Genomic DNA, 16,011 nt, shown 5'->3' on the forward strand with positions numbered 1-16,011 from the left:
TCGTTCGAAAATTGGATTGCACAACCGATCGACGCTTGGGTGTATGCGAGTTTGAGGCCACTAGAGTGCCAAGCAACTTCGTTGTCTGCTGCGATAAAGAATTTAGGTCTGCAGGAATCACGATTTGTCTTTTAGTGCCGTGACGCCTGTCTCTTCTGTCTGGCCGCCTGCTTGGAAGTGTGTGTGTGTGTGTGGTTTTTTTTTTTTTTTTGGGGGGGGCAGGGAGGAGGAGGGGGGGATTTGTGTTGAAGGGGGAGACAGAGGGCGCGAGAGAGAGAGAGTGTGTGTGTGTGTGTGTGTGTGTGTGTGTGTGTGTGTGTGTGTGTGTGTGTGTGTGTGTGTGTGTGAGAGAGAGAGAGAGAGAGAGAGAGAGAGACATACACACACACAAAAACACACACACACTGGTAAAGGATACAATGACGGAGATAGACACGATCTGAAAAGGCGTTATGTCAAAGGAGGGTGAATTTATCAACGACCTCTACCACGCCTCCAGTAATAAACCGTAAAAAATAGAGTTGTTAATCTTCACACAGACACACACACAATCATAGAATGGGAATGAGAATGGAAGAACTGACAGAACTAATTAAATGAAGCTAGTACGATTAAACGAACAGACGACATTTATAGATTTAAAAAATCGTTTATCTCGAAAACAGGTGTTCCTCTTTTTTTTAACCATGTCCCGCGCTCTAAACGAATGATTAAATCGATTTTTCATGGATTTAAATCAATACCTGTGTTTACTTAGTTACCGCGCCTTGAACAAATGCACCGACACCCACAGAAATCATTTCAGTGCAATAGTGCATGCAAACACTAACCCGGATATTCCACAACAGAATTACCTATACGTGATAGTACAAGTGCGACCTCTTTAAAGCACACGGGCCAGTTTTATTGCAGTGTTTTACGCATGTCCCACTAGGATAATGCGGATATCGAATTCTTTCATTACATTTAGTCAAGTTTTGACTAAATGTTTTAACATAGAGGGGGAATCGAGACGAGGGTCGTGGTGTATGTGTGTGTGTCTGTGTGTCTGTGTGTGTGTGTGTGTGTGTGTGTGTGTGTGTGTGTGTGTGTGTGTGTGTGTGTGTGTGTGTCTGTGTGTGTCTGTGCGTGTGTGTGTAGAGCGATTCAGACTAAACTACTGGAGCGATCTTTATGAAATTTGACATGAGAGATCCTGGGAATAATATCCCCGGATGTTTTTTTAATTTTTTTCGATAAATGTCTTTGATGACGTCATATCCAGTTTTTGTAAAAGTTGAGGCGGCACTGTCACACCCTCATTTTTCAATCAAATTGATTGAAATTTTGGCCAAGCAAACTTCGTCGAAGGCCGGACTTCGGTATTGCATTTCAGCTTGGTGGCTTAAAAAAAATTAATTAATGACTTTGGTCATTAAAAATCTGAAAATTGTAAAAAAAAAAATTTTTTATAAAACGATCCAAATTTACGTTCATTTTATTCTTCATCATTTTCTGATTCCAAAAACATATAAATATGTTATATTTGGATTAAAAACAAGCTCTGAAAATTAAAAATATAAAAATTATGATCAAAATTAAATTTTCGAAATCAATTTAAAAACACTTTCATCTTAATCCTTGTCGGTTCCTGATTCCAAAAACATATAGATATGATATGTTTGGATTAAAAACACGCTCAGAAAGTTAAAACGAAGAGAGGTACAGAAAAGCGTGCTATTCTTCTCAGCGCAACTACTACCCCGCTCTTCTTGTCAATTTCACTGCCTTTGCCACGAGCGGTGGACTGACGATGCTACGAGTATACGGTCTTGCTGAAAAATTGCATTGCGTTCAGTTTCATTCTGTGAGTTCGACAGCTTGACTAAATGTTGTATTTTCGCCTTACGCGACTTGCTTTATTTGCGTCAGCTCTCGCGAGAGAGAGAGGGAGGGAGACAGACAGACTTCGTCGTTTATTTGTTATTTAAGTTGATCAGGTAGTGGAGTGTAAGTTTTTCCGATTGAAAAAAAAATATTTGCTTTGGCTCAGAGGGGAATGCACGCTAAAAAATTTTTTTTTTAAATCGAGCTATCCTTTGTGGACAATTATATGCATGAAAACGACACGCTGTGGTTCACTGTCGTCCCAGAGCCCTCGGTTTGTTAAAGGTACTGTCCTTCCCGCATACACAATCTGTTCACCGCCACCGTTCTGTCCAGGCTTTTACGTCTAACAAGGGCATCCTATTACAATGACTTTTTTTTTTTTTTTAATTGGTGTTTAACGTTGTTTTCAACCACGAAGGGTTATATCGCGACGGTTACAATGACTGACACACATACCAAACATCAAAAGCGTGGCTGCATTCTGTTCACATTTGAATTTTATTTTGCTGAAATAGTGAAGAGAATTGACATAAGTGTCATTTACAAAATTAAATCAGCAAAAATTGTTCACTTTGTGCATAAAGCAGCCAGGCAAAGAGATATAATATGGAACAGGAAGTTCAAAATGAAAAGGCTGCTTCCGGCTCAGTTTTTATTTGTTTTTATTTGTTTGTTTGTCTGTCTGTTCGTCTGCTTTTTGTTTTCGGCGGAGCTTATTCCCAGGAGTACTTTTTCCCCCATGAAACTGCACATTTCCTCCCTAAGAAATGCATGTATATATATTCAAATGATTATGTGCTTTCTTTTCCTTAGAGTTAGAATGTTATCTAATGGTTTTTTTTTAATTCGTCTGGTTCGAAAACGGAGAGAACTAAAATACGTTTTTAAGATTTCTTTCTTCGAAGACAGAGTGCATTCTCTCTGCATGGTCGGACGGTTCTTTTCATGTCAAAACGTCAAAATGAATTATTGATCATTCCATTAAGCTTCAGTTGTGGATGTGAAAAGAAAAACAGAGAGAGAGAGAGGGGGGGGGGGGGTAGAAAGAAAGAAAGAGAGAGTGAGAGAGAGAGAGAGAGAGAGAGGGGGGAGAGAAAAGGGGGGAGAGAAAGAGAGAGAGAGAAAGAGAGAGAGAGAGAGAGAGTGCAGAGAGAGAGAGAGAGAGAGAGAGTGGAGAGTGCAGAGAGAGAGAGAGTGCAGAGAGTGCAGAGAGAGAGAGGGTGGAGAGAGAGAGGGTGCAGAGAGAGAGAGAGAGGGTGCAGAGAGAGAGTGCAGAGAGAGAGAGAGTGCAGAGAGAGAGAGAGAGAGAGAGTGCAGAGAGAGAGTGCAGAGAGAGAGAGAGAGAGAGAGTGCAGAGAGAGAGAGGCAAAGAGAGACACAGACAGACAGAGAGAGAGACATAGTGACAGACAAACTCGCATGATATATATAATACAGTCAGGTATAATGAGAAAAAAAATGACGGGAAATGAAAGTTTCTTCTTCTTGTCGTTCGCTGTTAGATCGTCAGTCCGGACTGCAGGGCGAAACGTGTTGTCCTCTGCAAGTCCTCTAAATGAAAGTTTGAGCGTTGGTCCATTTCATGAGAAGAACAATAAAAACCACAACAAAATATAACTGGAACGAAACAGACAGAAAGACAGAGACAATAAAAAGATGGGCAGAGACGGAGAGAGATTGTTGCTAAGACGGAGCGGCAATACAGAAAAAGAATGTTTTGTTATCCCTTTATGTTTCAAGGACAGGATGCCAAGGTGGATATCATTTTGTGGTTCTGATGCGTCGATCCGTACTGACATTATAACACCAGCCAACTGTGTCATATCCGCTCCTCGTGACATTTTCATTAGCTTAACTAACACCCAAAATAATACATTTTCCAACGAAGCATACACATATTTTCATTTTTTTTTTTTCCTACAGAAGAAGAAGAAGAAGAAGAAGAAGAAGAAGAAGAAGAAGAAAAAGGCGTGAAGAGATAAAGAAAACAAAAAGAGAAAGAAACCCGAAAGCGAAAGTAAAAAAAGTACAAATTCACAAAGGAAGAAAATGCTAGAACTAAGGATTTTAAGTAGAAGCAAGGATTTTACACATGTATACATTTTGCAATCTACAGTTTTCCACTGAGACAGTGACGTCACACTCTCAAAATGAAAGCGGCCTTGTGACATTTCAAGAAGTAAAGTAGAACAATACAAGTCCTTATCTCATTTTTCCAAAACCAAAAAAAATCCTTTTGTAGAACGGCACAATAGGATCAAGCCCGGTGACGTAGAGCAATAAACGGTGCACAAAATTGCTTGCGCGCACATTTACCCTAAAAGAAATGGACACTACTTCCCTCCAAAAAATGAAAAGACGAGCCTTCGAGTGAAATAAATCCCAAAAGATAGAATAGAAAGAAAAGAAATACGGGTGACCCAGTGAAACAAACCCCAAAAGAGCAGGAGCAAAATAAAGTTTTCTTCATCGCAGACATGCCGTACTGAAAAAAAAAAATCGATTTTTCCAAATGTTACTCCCATTGAAAAGAAAATCGATTTTTCCAAATGTTACTCCCATTCTTACTGCAAGAGAACTAACAACGATTGTTATAAAATCGATAAACCGTACGGCTTTCTGTCTGTGAAAAAACATGTCCTACATTTGCGTTTCACTTCGTAGTTTTCTTCACTTTTTATTGAAAACCCTGACGAACAAACGCGGTGTTACGTGTACAGTGGTTTGCTGGTTGGTTTTCGTCCCTTCAATCTACAATTTTGCTTTTCAGAACCGATTCAATTTTGTTTTTCTTTCTCAGATTGGGTGGTAGTCTCCGTGTTTGAAGCTATTTACATTTAGGTCTATCGCTGTAAAGTAAAGAATGTTAGATACAAAACAACAACAAAACTCATATCATTTTACGACTGACACTTCAAATCTTGTTAACAAATCTAGATCTCGTTCAAAGGTAAACATCTTGTCTGGGATGACGTCCCGCGATCCGAGTTGAGCAGTGGTACCTGCCATGAAAAGAAGGCCTTTGGGGCCAGCCTTAAGTGTCCTTACATTGCAAGTGTCCCTTTTTGACCAGTAAATTTAGCCAAGTTTATAGTCAAAGGGGCAACAAAGGGTGTCCTTTTCTCGGAGGTGACCTCTCATCGGAGGGGTCTCAAACCCGCAGCCCTTCTTTGCGTGCAATCGTGCATATCAGCTTAGCTGCACAACCCTCGAACACTGTCGTGTAAAATGTTATAGTTCTCGGAACTGTTTTACATAGTCATCAAACGCCCGAACAGTACTGTTATCTGTACCAGCTAACAAGCCTAGTTTGCACTGATAGCTGATATTTCAACAATAACAAAAACAACAGTTCCACCGCGATTCTGCGTCAACGAGGACTCGAACAAGGTTACTCTCAACTGATTCGTTATCAAGTGTGTTGGTTAAAAAAAACATATCCATATATATATATTTATATGGTTTTTGTTTTGTTTGCTTAGTTTTTTTAGCAAATTGAAAAATGAGGACAGAATGTGTTGGCAAACACACGCCTCTCGCGATAAGCGACGACACCATCACATGTTCAGTATGCGAGTACTAAATGTAGGTCTCTCGCCCATTGCATAGCAGGTTATGACATACAAGGCTTTCTGGTGGTCATAATACTTTGACCCACATTTCTGCATTTAGGGCAGCCTGATAATAAAATGCATTCAATCCAATTCCTTATCCCCACTACAAAATTGAAACGATGGCAAGAAAACCTTTTTCCTCGATTAAAGGCTGTCTGCCCCATGCATGTTCAGTTTTATACTTAAAAAAAAAGGTGCACTCTTTTTCTGATAAAACTAAAAGTCTGTCTGCTCCATATATGCCCAGGTGTGTTTATGTTTTGTTTTTGTTTTTTGTTTGCGGGGGGGGGGGGGGGGGGGGTATCTACAAAAATAAAATGCACTGGGAGAGCTACAATTCTGACAAGTTTGTGTAAACCCAGTAATTGCCTTTTTTCAGGATGAGGAAAAGGTGAAGAAAACTGCCTAGAACTTCAGAAAGTTGCCGAAAACGTGTATGGCCATTTCGGACAATTGTAGTACCTATTGTCAGAGAATACAGATCCTGAATCACAACACGCTATATAATCAAAGAAGATTCTTTATTTGGTGTTTAACGTCGTTTTCAACCACGAAGGTTATATCGCGACGGGGAAAGGGGGGGGGATGGGATAGAGCCACTTGTTAATTGTTTCTTGTTCACAAAAGCACTAATCAAAAAATTGCTCCAGGGGCTTGCAACGTAGTACAATATATGACCTTACTGGGAGAATGCAAGTTTCCAGTAAAAAGGACTTAACATTTCTTACATACTGCTTGACTAAAATCTTTACAAACATTGACTATATTCTATACAAGAAACACTTAACAAGGGTAAAAAGAGAAACACCAAAGAAGATGCTTTAGTGACTTCAGGAATAACACACATTTTAATTGTCTTAATATGATAAGTTATATATACCTTTTCACTTGCAACGTTTCTTCTAAAAAAACCGTAACAAACATTAAAAACCAACTTCTTTGAAAGCTAATCGGTTCAAATTCAAAGAAATGACAATTGACGGGAGAAGGTGGGGAAATGGGGCACAGGGCACTATTCCGGTACAACGTTCAGCTCGTTATTCTTTGTTCAGGACACCCAGTATCACGTAGTGGATATTGACACGCCGGTTCATTTATCAAAATAGGTTTTCTTAAATTAAAAATACCAGTAAAAGATTCTCAAAAATAGCACCTTCCCGTGCAAGTCATCGTGCACACCGCCGCAGATCTGTTCAGGCTTTTACATGTGATAACAGCGCCCTTCCATTTCAACACTTACCAAAAATCAACAGTCTGGCAGCTTTCTCTGCACAGTGGGCTTTTTTTGTGTTGAGAATAAATTTCGTAAATGACTCATGTCAATAACAATGTGTGAAATTAATTTTGCAACAAATTTCTATTCTGCACAGGATGCAACAAAAGGCTACTAGTTTTTGGTATGCTTCCAAGTGGATTTCTCCCAACAAAAATTCTGGTGGGATCTGAGGTTGTCTGCAGGGTCGTTAACAAGACAAACCATGTATCTGTAAAGTTTCAAATAAGTTCACCAAAGAAAACATCCACAAAAGGCAACGAACCTTTGTCCTTAACAAAAAACAAGTCGCGTAAGGCGAAATTACTACATTCAGTCAAGCTGTCGAACTCACGGGATGAAACTGATCATGAACGCACTGTATTTTTTCCCCAAGACAGTACAGCTTCGTCAATCCCCGCGTGAAGGAAATCGCTCACCTCCCACGTGCAAAACGTAGTGATATTGACACGCCAGATTAGCGCGGTAGCGTATTGTGCTAAGCATAAAAGCGCGATTTTCTGTATTCTTGTTAACTTTCTGAGCTTGTTTTGAATACAACCTATCATATCTATATGTTTTTGGAATCAGGAAATGATAAAGAATAAGATGAAATCTTTTTTGGATCGATTTCTTAAATTTTAATTGGAAGACTAATTAATCTATTTTCGTTAATTGTGATCACATTATTAAAGTAAACATGACACATGTAAACATTTTTAGATTTAGAATATGATGAAGAATACGATGCAATCAATTTTAAATCTGTTTGCAAAAAATCGATTTTAATGACAACTTTAATGAGCAAACTCATTAATTAATTTTTAAGCCTCCAAGCTGAAATGCAATACCAAAGTCCGGGCTTCGTCGAAGATTACTTGACCAAAATGTCAACCAATTTGGTTGAAAAATGAGAGCGTGACAGTGCCGCCTCAACTTTCACGAAAAGCCGGATATGACGTCATCAAAGACATTTATAAACAAGAAGGGCAAAGCCCATACGACTCACATGCTTGACCTCAAATAACTAAACCTAGCAATGACATCATACACTAAGAACTGCTTTACACATTTTTCCTACCAAAATACATGTGACCTTGACCCAAGGTCATCCAAGGTCATGCAACACAAAGCTGTTAATTCAAGACATAGGAAGTACAATGGTGCTTATTGGCCCTTTCTACCATGAGATATGGTCACTTTTAGTGGTTCACTACCTTATTTTGGTCACATTTCATAAGGGTCAAAGTGACCTTGACCTTGATCATATGTGACCAAATGTGTCTCATGATGAAAGCATAACATGTGCCCCACATAATTTTTAAGTTTGAAACAGTTATCTTCCATAGTTCAGGGTCAAGGTCACTTCAAAATATGTATACAATCCAACTTTGAAGAGCTCCTGTGACCTTGACCTTGAAGCAAGGTAAACCAAACTGGTATCAAAAGATGGGGCTTACTTTGCCCTATATATCATATATAGGTGAGGTATTCAATCTCAAAAACTTCAGAGAAAATGGGGAAAATGTGAAAAATAGCTGTTTTTTAGACAACATTTATGGCCCCTGCGACCTTGACCTTGAAGCAAGGTCAAGATGCTATGTATGTTTTTTGGGGCCTTGTCATCATACACCGTCTTGCCAAATTTGGTACTGATAGACTGAATAGTATCCAAGAAATATCCAACGTTAAAGTTTTCCGGACGGCCGGCCGGCCGGACGGACGGACGGACGGACGGACGGACGGACGACTCGGGTGAGTACATAGACTCACTTTTGCTTCGCATGTGAGTCAAAAAAATGGGGAAAAAAACGTCTGGAGATACCATACTCAGGATCTCTCATGTCAAGTTTCATGAAGATCGGTCCAGTAGTTTTCTCTGAATCGCCCTACACACACACACACATGCACCACGACCCCTGCGCCTTGAGTCCGAGTCTGGAGATACGCGCGCGATATAAGACTTCATATAACGACCCTCGTCTCGATTCCCGCCTCTACGTTAAAACATTTGATCAAAACTTGACTAAATGTAAAAACTAAAACAAATTTTACAACACCGGCCTTTTTTTTTTTTTTTTTTTTTATCAAACCGAGAATTCGAAGATTGAATTTCTTAGTTACAACCATTGACTCTTTACCGTGTTCCTATCAGTTGAGCTATCAAACTGGAAATGACCCTTACGTCTCAAGTAGAATAAAAGGAAGACCCACTAAGTGCGAACGCACTCTTCGTGATTGCAACACGACCCGAACAAGTGGCACGATTAAAGGCCAACATCCACAGGAATTTTTCTCCTGGAGCGACCTAAACTTGAACCCGAGGCAGTTCGCCAAAAAGAACCGCCGATCACGAGAAAAGCATGCGTATCGCATGCGAGACGATTTGCAAGCAAGCCAGCGCAGCAGCGGGTGGGGATTTGGTCTCGGCAAAGAAACTACAATGCAGTGTTTTGTCTCGGTGAGACTGAAAGAGAGACAGAGAGCACGAGAGAGAGCGACAGGGACACAGTGATTCAAACGCACAACTCTAGTAAAGTTGTCGTAGCACGTCCGCCTATGGCCAAAGTGATCCGGGTTCGATTCCCGGCATGTGTGGTCTATGTTTTTTTGTGGTTTTTTTTTTAATTCTTGTTTGCTATTGTTTATTATGAACGTTTTAATGTTTTATTTTACTCTAATAATTTTTTTAATTGTGTAAAATAAATAAATATATATATTTTTTTAATCCACGTGCACAAGACAAAAACTTTCATACTGGGGGAGCGAGCCAGTCTGAAGAGTACTCGGGTCCAGCGCCAGCGTTTTTTATAATTTCGCTTCACGCGACTTGTTATTTATGTATCCAAAACATCATAGAACGTGGTACAATGCATGAAAACAACGCCGACAGTAAACAAGATGTTATCTGGGCAGTACATTGGGTTGAACTAAAAGAATTCTGCTGAGAATGTACAAAAGAAAAAACAAGTCGCGTAAGGCGAAAATACAACATTTAGTCAAGTAGCTGTCGAACTCACAGAATGAAACGGAACGCAATGCAATTTTTCAGCAAGACCGTATACACGCCGGAACCTCGGCTGTACCCGCGGATAACCGCAGGCTCTGCAGGCTGTTCACCGCAGACAGAAATTGTCAACACGAGTGGTGAGTGTCTGCACAAAATCGTCTCTGCTTTCTCTAAAATGACATATCATTACAAAACTATTGTTTGTACTTCAACCTAAGGTATTATAGCACCCTATCGTCGATTTAATTTTTTCCTTTCGTTCGTATGTGAAGGCTGAGCTTCGAGTATTTGTGGATTTCCTGTAAAAAGTGCCAAAATTCTGACTTCTGCAACTTGTTTAATAAGCTTGGATTTCCGTAATAAATGTGTAAAGTCAGAATTTTGGCACTTTTGGTATACTCGTAGCATCGTCAGTCCACCGCTCATGGCAAAGGCAGTGAAATTGACAAGAAGAGCGGGGTAGTACTTGAGCTGAGAAGCCAGCACGCTTTTCTGTACCTCTCTTCGTTTTAACTTTCTGAGCGTGTTTTTAATCGAAACATATCATATCTATATGTTTTTGGAATCCGGAACCGACAAGGAATAAGATGAAAGTGTTTTTAAATTGATTTCGACAATTTAATTTTGATAATAATTTTTATATTTTTAATTTTCAGAGCTTGTTTTTAATCCAAATATAACATATTTATATGTTTTTGGAATCAGAAAATGATGGAGAATAAGATGAACGTAAATTTGAATCGTTTTTTTTTACTTGACCAAAATTTCAACCAATTTGATTGAAAAATGAGAGCGTGACAGTGCCGCCTCAACTTTCACGAAAAGCCGGATATATGGTGTGTAGAGCGATTGAGACCAAACTACTGGACCGATCTTTATGAAATTTTCCATGAAAGTTCCTGGGATTGATATCCCCGAACGGTTTTTTCTTTTTTTGGAGAAATGTCTTTGATGACGTCATATCCGGCTTTTCGTGAAAGTTGAGGCGGCACTGTCACGCTCTCATTTTTCAACCAAATTGGTTGAAATTTTGGTCAAGTAATCTTCGACGAAGCCCGGACTTCGGTATTGCATTTCAGCTTGGTGGCTTAAAAATTAATTAATGACTTTGGTCATTAAAAATCTGAAAATTGTAAAAAACAAAAAAAGTATAAAACGATTCAAATTTACGTTCATCTTATTCTCCATCATTTTCTGATTCCAAAAACATATAAATATGTTATATTTGGATTAAAAACAAGCTCTGAAAATTAAAAATATAAAAATTATTATCAAAATTAAATTGTCGAAATCAATTTAAAAACACTTTCATCTGATTCCTTGTCGGTTCCTGATTCGTGAAAGCGAAATTACAACATTTAGTCAATCTGTCGAACCCACAGAATAAAACTGCACGCACTGCAGTGTTTTCAGTCACGAGTATAAAACAGCTTCGTCAATCCACGCGGCAAGGAAGTCGCTCAATTTTTGCGTGCAACACGAAGTAAACAGACATGCAAGAATAGCGACGGGTTCAAGTTTAGGTCGCTCCAGGAGAAAAATTCCCGCGGATGTTGGCCTTTAACATTATACTCCGTTCAAAAGTAGGTCACGCTTCCACACAAACCGTACAGCCAGGCAACCGGGTTGAAATGATTCTCAATCTCACACAATCAATAAAATACACAAAGGCCACATAATATACGCATACAGGTATGGTAACACTGGTGCGTACACGCATGTAAGCACACACACACGCGTTTACTTTTTATAACGCACGCACACAAGCACGCATGCACACAATGCACGCACGCACACAATGCATGCACGCACGCACACATACATGCAGACGTCAAATGTAAATGAATGTCTAGCCTGCAGTCATGCTGGCTGTAGGCGCACACACGCGTTTACATTTTCTCACACACACACACACACACAGTCAGACACACACCACACACACACAGACACACACAGGCGTCAAATGTAAATGAATATGTCTCGCCTGCAGAGTCATGGTGGCTGTCAATGTCATATAAGTTATTTGTTCCACTCTAATCAATTAGGCAGATTACGAAAATGTTCGAGCTGGCGAAATTGCGTAAGTGTTTTTGTCTATTCAATCCTTTGTCGTCAAGTACACCAACCGTAAAAACAAAGAGAAGGGAAACAAAGAGAAAGAACACAAATTAAAACGGTCCCGAATGGCCAAATAGGCTGAAGGGACATGAAAAACCACCAACCAACCAACCACAAAGACAAATAAGGCCTAAAAAAAAAAAAATAGGTGTGGTTACGGTAACCCGACCTACCCTATTTTTAGGGGCCGATCCTATAACTTTTTATTACATTTGTCAAAAAAAAAGAAAAAAAGAAAAAGTGCAAAAACCGCAATGAAAGCGAAAGCGCCCGTGTCGCACACTTATTTCCCTGTCAAGTAGGTTTAATTTGTACACATTAGAAAAAAAAGTTTAAAAAAAAAAAGTGATTGCCCACCTACCTACCCTATTTTATTTGGCTATGTTACCGTAACCACACCGTCACCTATTTTTTTTTTTTGGCCTAAGTATTCCACACAACTTAAAAACTTCGAGGGTAACGAATTCAATACGTGGACGAGTTTTCAATGACTGTTCAAACAAAAAGAGTAGACGCATAACAAAAAGTAAAAACAGGTGAGGACATCGGAAGATTTAAACGGCACATAAAATATGGACGAAGACACGTCAATGACGAAAGCGCTGAGCATAGGGGAAGTGGTGACAGGGAGTAGATAGAAAACCGATTTTTAGAGGGAAGGATGACTGAGGGGTAAGAGATAGAAAGAGGAGGGGGTACTATAGATTGGAGGTGGAGGAGGGGGTACCATACATTGGAGGGGGAACCATACATTGGAGAGGGGAGGCTGAGGGGTAGAAGGAATCAACCATCAGACTAACATCAACTCCAACCTGAGCCTTTCTCGAGCGTACCCGAAACAGCTTCGACCAGTTTTGTCAGTCTCCAACTAACAAGATCAAAGTATCTGAGTCTTAGACGAGTGCTCTCAAAACAGTGTGGACCCGTTTTGCCAATCTCAGATACTCTGCGCGACAGCAACACGCAATCTTGTCAGTCTCAGAGAGAGTGTGTGACAACGACAAGCAATTCTTACCTGCACCGTTGTCTGTATGGGGAGGTCCCTGCACCTCCTGACTTCCCAGGGTGGCCGGGAGGGGAGGGGGAGGGTGGGGGAGGGGCTCTGGAAGGCCCCTCACCACCACCTTTTGGTTTGGAGGGGATCCGGCTTGTTGCTGCTGTTGCAGTTGTTGCTGTTGTTGTTGTTGTTGTTGTTGTTGCTGCTGTTGTTGTTGCCGAGACGAAAGAGGTTCTTGTATATACTCGCTGGTCCATGTGGCTGCGATAGAAACACAACAGAGCAATAATAAATCAACTGAACAAGAATGGAAATACACACAAAAAAAGTTTTGTTTTAAATCGGTTTTGATGGATCACCAAGATTAATCGGGCTGCATTAAGAACACACACACCCGAAAAATAAATAAACGGAACTAAAATAGAAGTAAATATATATGAAAAACATGCATACAGAATTAGAAAAATTATAGTCTAAGTGGACTTCCAAGATTTCTTTCTTTCTTTCTTTATTTGGTGTTTAACGTCGTTTTCAACCACGAAGGTTATATCGCGACGGGGAAAGGGGGGGGGGGGGGGGGGGGGATGAGATAGAGCCACTTGTTAATTGTTTCTTGTTCACAAAAGCACTAATCAAAAAATTGCTCCAGGGGCTTGCAACGTAGTACAATATATTACCTTACTGGGAGAATGCAAGTTTCCAGTACAAAGGACTTAACATTTCTTACATGTCGTCTAAGACTCAGATGCTTGACTAAAATCTTTACAAACATTGACTTATATTCTATACCAGAAACACTTAACAAGGGTGACAGGAGAAACAGAATCCGTTAATCGCCTCTTACGACATGCTGGGGAGCATCGGGTAAATTCTTCCCCCTAACCCGCGGGGGGTAAGATTTCTTTACTTCTGGTTATCAAAGCACTAACTGAGTACTTGTGTTTGAAGTATTGTTTTTAGATACAACCAACGAATTGTGGGTCTTCGAGGGGCGTAGGTAATAACGCACTGACTGATTATAATTTGTTTGTGAAGTGAAGCGTATCTCTAAATGGCACAGTACCTTTCATTGCCCCCCCCCCTTCCCCCCCCATTCGAACCCTCTCTCTCTCTCACACACACACACATAATGTTCCATTATATCTCTCTCTCTCTCTCTCTCTCTCTCTCTCTCTCTCTCTCTCCACCCCTCTCTTTCTCTCTCAAGAGGTATGACGCAAATAAAATTACAGAATTCTCTCTCTCTCTCTCCATCCAATATCTGGCAAAGATTTATGAAACGTCACATCTTTTCTCGGATTATTTTCTCTTTCTCCATTCAATTTCTGGCAAAGATTAATCAAGGGCGACACTTCAGATAAATGAGTCTGAGAGGAAAGGATAAGTGCAAAAAAGGGCAAATAAAATATCCTCGGCAACAGTTCCGACGGTAAGCCGCATTGTGCTGTGTGCCAGGAACTGCACTTAGTTCAATACTTGTTGAGGAATAACCCCTGTCGAAGTGCTAAAGCTTCTATGGTAACGGCATATTATATATATATAATCCCACCATGATATAGACTTGCCGTAAAATATGACCGGTCGACCTCGTTTATTATCCATCCTACGTAGAATCTCTCCCGTCTCTCCCTACCAAAAGAAGACCGGAAAGTAGAAATGCGGCAAACCATGAAAAATGGTTTGGGGGGGGGGGGGGGGGGGGTGAATAATACAGAAAAGAATTTTTTTAAAAACCAAGAAAGGTAGGTTGTTGGAACGTTTGTTATTGACAAAACAAAACATTCACAGATATTTCGACCCAACGGTCTTTCAAGTGAACAGACAAGCAAATATTCACACAAAACTTATCTTGATAGAATCAGTTTTTACTACAGAAAAGGCCAAACCAGAAGGGTAGAAGAATCATAGCTGCTAACTTTTCCCAGATAAAAATAGTGAATGGTTTAAATGAAGAAAAATATTGTTGATCAAGCGAAAAACGAACTAATTTGGAGGGGGGGGGGGGGGGAAGAGAGAAAGAAGCAAGACCATGTGGCAGAAATAGAACATGAAAAGTTGAAGAAAAAAGATCCCGACTAGAAACTCACAAAAACACGCGAAAGAACGAAACAAGGAGGTACAAGGTAATTCCACTTCCTGCTAAATTATCAAAATACATTACGAACAGAAATAATACAAGAAAACAAACAAAGTATATAGAAGAACGAACGTGAAAGCAAACGGCATAGCATGCAGCCCCAACCGAATTAAGGAAGAAGGGTGGCAAAGAAAGCATGAAGAAAAGAAAAAGACATACACACAAATAATTGTAAGAATGATGAAGAAAGAAGGCGACATATCACGCACTCCCACGTGAAAAAAAAGAGAAAAGTTAGAGCACGCCAAATCACGCGAAAGGACGGGAACGTAAAGGACACAACAAATCACGTTTGAAAAAAAAAGTTTGAAAGAACCAGAAAAGAAAGCGAAGAAATATGGCTAGTCACAAGAAACTATGTGAAAGTTCGCAAAAGAGAGAGAGAAAGAGAAAGAGAGAAAGAGAGAGAGAGAGAGAGAGAGAGAGAGAGAGAGAGAGAGAGAGAGAGAGAGAGAGAGAGAGAGAGAGAGACTCAGACTCAGAACTTTATTACAAAAGGATAAAGGTTTTAGGCAAAGCCTATTCTTCCAACCTGTTCTTTATACAACACATAAACTGATAAAGACAGACGCACATTAAAAATATAAATTCAATCATATAAAATACAGAAATACATTGTATGGAATGCAACACAATGTGCATTTAAGGAATTACATAAGGAGAACTCAAAAATTACAAAATTACATTGACATAGTTATACCTTTCATTTGGGAATAAAGTTGCTCCGATCAGCTACACACTAGTACAAAATGTTTAACAAAATAACAATCGAACAAGACATTTCATTCACGAATGATGTGTGAACGTGACTGTCTCTTAAACATTTTCACTGAAGTTGCATTTCTTATCTGTTGGGGGAAGGAGTTCCAGAGAAACGCTCCCAAGAAGGCTAAGCTCGATTTGTAGAGGTCTATGCGAGGTATAGGAGGGATGATTTTTTGGGACCCATATCTTTTTGTGGCATGTTTGAAATGTGATTGCAAATATTTAGGACAGTTTATTGCTGACAGCCAA

The 16,011-nt window shown here is 39.8% G+C and overlaps 1 protein-coding gene across 2 annotated transcripts in view; it reads right to left on the minus strand.

The window, feature by feature from the left end:
- The window catches only part of LOC138959965 (ecdysone-induced protein 78C-like), a 60,519-nt gene that overhangs the window by 32,161 nt on the left and 12,347 nt on the right, over nt 1–16,011 (minus strand). For both annotated transcript variants that reach the window (XM_070331667.1, XM_070331668.1), the window contains exon 3: nt 12,879–13,121. In XM_070331667.1, the coding sequence (XP_070187768.1) occupies nt 12,879–13,121 (243 nt within the window). The remainder of the gene's footprint in view (nt 1–12,878; nt 13,122–16,011) is intronic.

Source organism: Littorina saxatilis, linkage group LG2, assembly GCF_037325665.1.
Source record: "Littorina saxatilis isolate snail1 linkage group LG2, US_GU_Lsax_2.0, whole genome shotgun sequence".
NCBI classification, from domain to species: Eukaryota; Metazoa; Mollusca; class Gastropoda; order Littorinimorpha; family Littorinidae; genus Littorina; species Littorina saxatilis.